The 3,429-nt window shown below is 34.5% G+C and overlaps 1 protein-coding gene across 1 annotated transcript; it reads right to left on the bottom strand.

Annotated features, from left to right (window-relative positions):
* Nucleotides 1-231: 231 nt before the first annotated feature.
* Nucleotides 232-2,643, bottom strand: LOC106755134 (ankyrin repeat domain-containing protein 1). Its single transcript, XM_014637231.2, has 6 exons — nt 2,373-2,643; nt 1,387-1,478; nt 1,221-1,299; nt 1,029-1,123; nt 774-869; nt 232-513 (listed from the first exon to the last, which is right to left on the bottom strand). Exons 1-6 carry the CDS (start codon nt 2,545-2,547, stop codon nt 436-438), a joined length of 615 nt encoding a protein of 204 aa, XP_014492717.1. The 5' UTR covers nt 2,548-2,643; the 3' UTR covers nt 232-435.
* Between the last annotated feature and the right edge of the window lie 786 nt (nt 2,644-3,429).

Here is a 3,429-nt window from a genome sequence, read left to right as displayed (position 1 = left end):
ATTGAGTTCAACCACGGTGTTAAGTAATTAAAAACACAATAAAATTTTAATAAAAAAAATTACTTCAAAATAAATAAATAATTTCAATATCCCTTGACTTTTAAAAGTCGAAAGCAATACATATAACAAATAGACAAAGTATTTTTTATAGTAAAATTAGTATATATCTCAGTCAGGTTTTATCAAATTAGTAAACTTACTGTTTAAACAAGTAATGAAATGAGAAATATATTTCAAATAAAAGTAATAAGGGAATCCTTCTTTTCATCTAGCCAATGTTAAAACTCCAAAGATGTTCCTCTGATAAATCATTTTGACTTTTGAATTCGAAGAAAGAGAGTATAGTGTGTCTAATACAGATTTTATGGTCCAAAAAGTGTTGCACCTCTCTTAAAATGAAATTAAATTCTTCTACTGACCAACGTCATAAGGCGATTAACATGCCATGGCAGGGACGGCAGCGTGAAGCAAACTCCGAGCATCTGTGTTCTGATCAGGTAAATCTGCCGGGGTCTGCCAAAAATTATTTTAGAAATTGATGAATAATAGAAATTGACAATTCCCAGTGATCTGTTTTAAGCTGAGAAAACATTTTATACTTCCGCTAATAATTGCAACATTGTCATTTAAAAACAAAAACAATAAAATATTTTCACCATTTCATAGACAAATCTTTGAGAGGAACAAAGTGGACGGATAATTCTTTTAAATAACCAGTAAAAAGGAAAATGTTTTCTCAAACCAAAATCCCCTAAATTATTTTAAAGGGTTACCTTTCCGTATAAGTTTTCCTTTGTGGACGATGCCCCATTAGACAGCAACAACCTAATTACATCAACATGCTCACCTCTTGCTGCGTGATGAAGAGGCTGAGAAAATAGTCACAAGACAATGATTGAGAACAAATCCGGAGAAATTCATCAAACATGATAGAAAGACAGTTAGGGATAGGAATGCCTATTGAAATTGGCATAAAAAAAGAAGCCAAGTAGGAACTCAAATTTTTTGAAGGGTTAATAAATACTCACAGTATCACCCTCAGAATCAACTGATTCCAGCATTCTCTTTATATGTTCTGCGCTATTTGCTCTGTTTAGTAGCAGTTGGACAATCTCAGTAAATCCTGTTAAGACCATTTAAAGAAAACGACATTGAAATTCCTTCTCCCAATAAAAATATATAAGTTCAATTTATAGAATATGATTTGAGAATCAAACTACCTCCAGCACAAGCATCATGCAGAGGAATTGCACCATCTTCATCCTTAGCCTCAATGTTTGCTCCTCTTTCTAGTAGCAGCTGCAGTTTATCAAATAAGATCAACAATTCATGCAATGTCCATACAATTGTAGTAAAAACATGTAAGAATAAGCAAAAGTAATATACCTGGACGCAAGCCAAATGGCCATATAAACATGTCAAATGAAGAGCAGTATCCCCATCCTCCACTGGCTCATCAATACTACCAGTCAAGTTATCTGCAGTATATAGCAAGAGGGTAAGCATCAACATAAATGACAGCCAGTATCAGCACCCAAGTGAGGATAATTTTTAAGATAACTCAACAAGTCACGCATGTTTGGAAACATGTTGAGAAAAAAGAAACCACGTCACATTCACTAAAGAATCATAGAAGCTATAACTACTAGCTTCTAAGTACGAGAGAGAACCACTTCTGAGAGACATGAAAGCAAACAAACTATACGTCAATCTTTACAAAATATAAATTTTTACTGCTAATGTACCCGACATAGGACCTTAACAAATTCAAAAGCCATGAGAATAAAGGTATTAAATTGCATAGGCAATCGCAGTTTCACAACAATCCTCCATATTGAAATAAATTGTCAATTTAATCCTATGACTCCCTTCTAAGCAGTCCTTAAAGTAATGAAATAATATGAGTCGTCCCTAGAATTATAAATCATACTACATAGTCTTTGAAGTATCCCAAAATCTCTTAAATTAGCATATCAATGTTAGTAAAATATTTCAAAGTAGGGATTAAACTAATGGATTTTCAATACTTTAAGGACTACATTAACAGTTTATTCATGCTGCGGCCGAAATCGTGGATGCAGACACTATTTTCTTTGATGAAAACACAGAATCGTAGCTACGACACTCAAATTTACACTTTACTTGAGGGTTGCAAATATTCACGTGGAACAAAGTCGTAACTCTCCATGAATCAATTTTGAAACAGAAGATGTAAAAAACTTATTCCCTAGTTCGCTAGGGTTTGGATTGAACTTTGAAGAAGTAACAGAAAGGTTACAGCAGGGGCAGGTCAGAGATCAATTATTACAGAGTTATAGATAAAAAATAAATAAATAAAAGACAAAGAGGACAGGGAGTTACGGCGACAGAACCTAGAGCGAGGCGGAGGGCAGTGATGTCGCCGACCTGCGCGGCGGCGGAGAGGTCGCGGAGATGAGGAGGGGTATCGGTGTAGTCCTCGACGAAACCTTCTTCCTCGAAGAGGGCGTTATCATCTAAGTCCTCTTCGTCATCGTTCATGCCGTTGCGCCTCCCTGGAACCGCCATTGATAGTTTCTTCCAAATATTCTCTCAGACAGTTTTGGGAAGTAAATGCGCTTCAGAGGTGGGGCTGTGTGGCAGTATAATTTGTTGAATTGAGATGTGAATGGTTAAATATTATTCTTTTGGTTCAAATTATTTTTTATTTTGTTCCTTTATATTTTTATTTCTTAATTTTTAAAAGGTTTGATTAACTTTTGAATTTTGAAAAACTTTATAAAAAGTTAATTGAATTTTTACTAAATTTTATTTTTAATAAATGTACAGTATAAAATATCTTATATTTAACAACTAACAAGATTTTCAAGAAAGTTTGTTTATATTATATTTTGTTTATATTTTATTTTGTTGGACTTATATCAGTTCAAAGTCGATGAGAAAAATTATAAATAGAGAGTTACGGCCACAAGTCAATCATCTTCCAATCACTTTACAATCACCTTTCAATCACACTTCATTCACATTCTACCCAGCGGTGCAGTTCACAATATTAATATATCAGATTCTTCAATATTAATTCATCCAGTGGCAAAATGATGAGAGAACAGCGTCAACGTCAAAAGCACCACGGCACTTTTATCCATTGGAAAACCACCGCTAACAATCACCTTGTCTATGTTGCCGGCAAGCGTCAAGGACGCGGTTTCAACATCATCATGTCAACCACACACCTCAGGATATTGATTCTCATAGAAGAATTTGTAGAAAATCTGACAGAATCACGAACAAATATTTCCTAAGGCATGTAGAGTCACTGTCCTTAAGGACTTATCCGCGGTGTATTGCGCAAGTCCCTCAGGATACAACAGGAATTTCTCAGAAATTTCTGAGGATCTCAGAACTAACAAGGATCTCTTACAGAGAAAATAAAATACCCAGAATATTTTA

This window comes from Vigna radiata, unplaced genomic scaffold (genome assembly GCF_000741045.1).
Source record: "Vigna radiata var. radiata cultivar VC1973A unplaced genomic scaffold, Vradiata_ver6 scaffold_267, whole genome shotgun sequence".
In the NCBI taxonomy this organism is placed as follows: Eukaryota; Viridiplantae; Streptophyta; class Magnoliopsida; order Fabales; family Fabaceae; genus Vigna; species Vigna radiata.
The sequence above is the reverse complement of the archived record's forward strand: the minus strand, read 5'-3'. Positions and strand labels throughout refer to the sequence as shown.

Excerpts from the sequence above, each read along its gene's own strand:
- LOC106755134 (XM_014637231.2), bottom strand. The coding sequence starts at position 2,547 with ATGGCGGTTCCAGGGAGGCGCAACGGCATGAACGATGACGAAGAGGAC. Across the intron at positions 1,300-1,386 it reads GCCATTTGGCTTGCGTCCAG|CTGCTACTAGAAAGAGGAGC; the intron begins GTATATTACTTT and ends GATAAACTGCAG. Across the intron at positions 514-773 it reads AGGAAAACTTATACGGAAAG|ACCCCGGCAGATTTACCTGA; the intron begins GTAACCCTTTAA and ends AATTTTTGGCAG.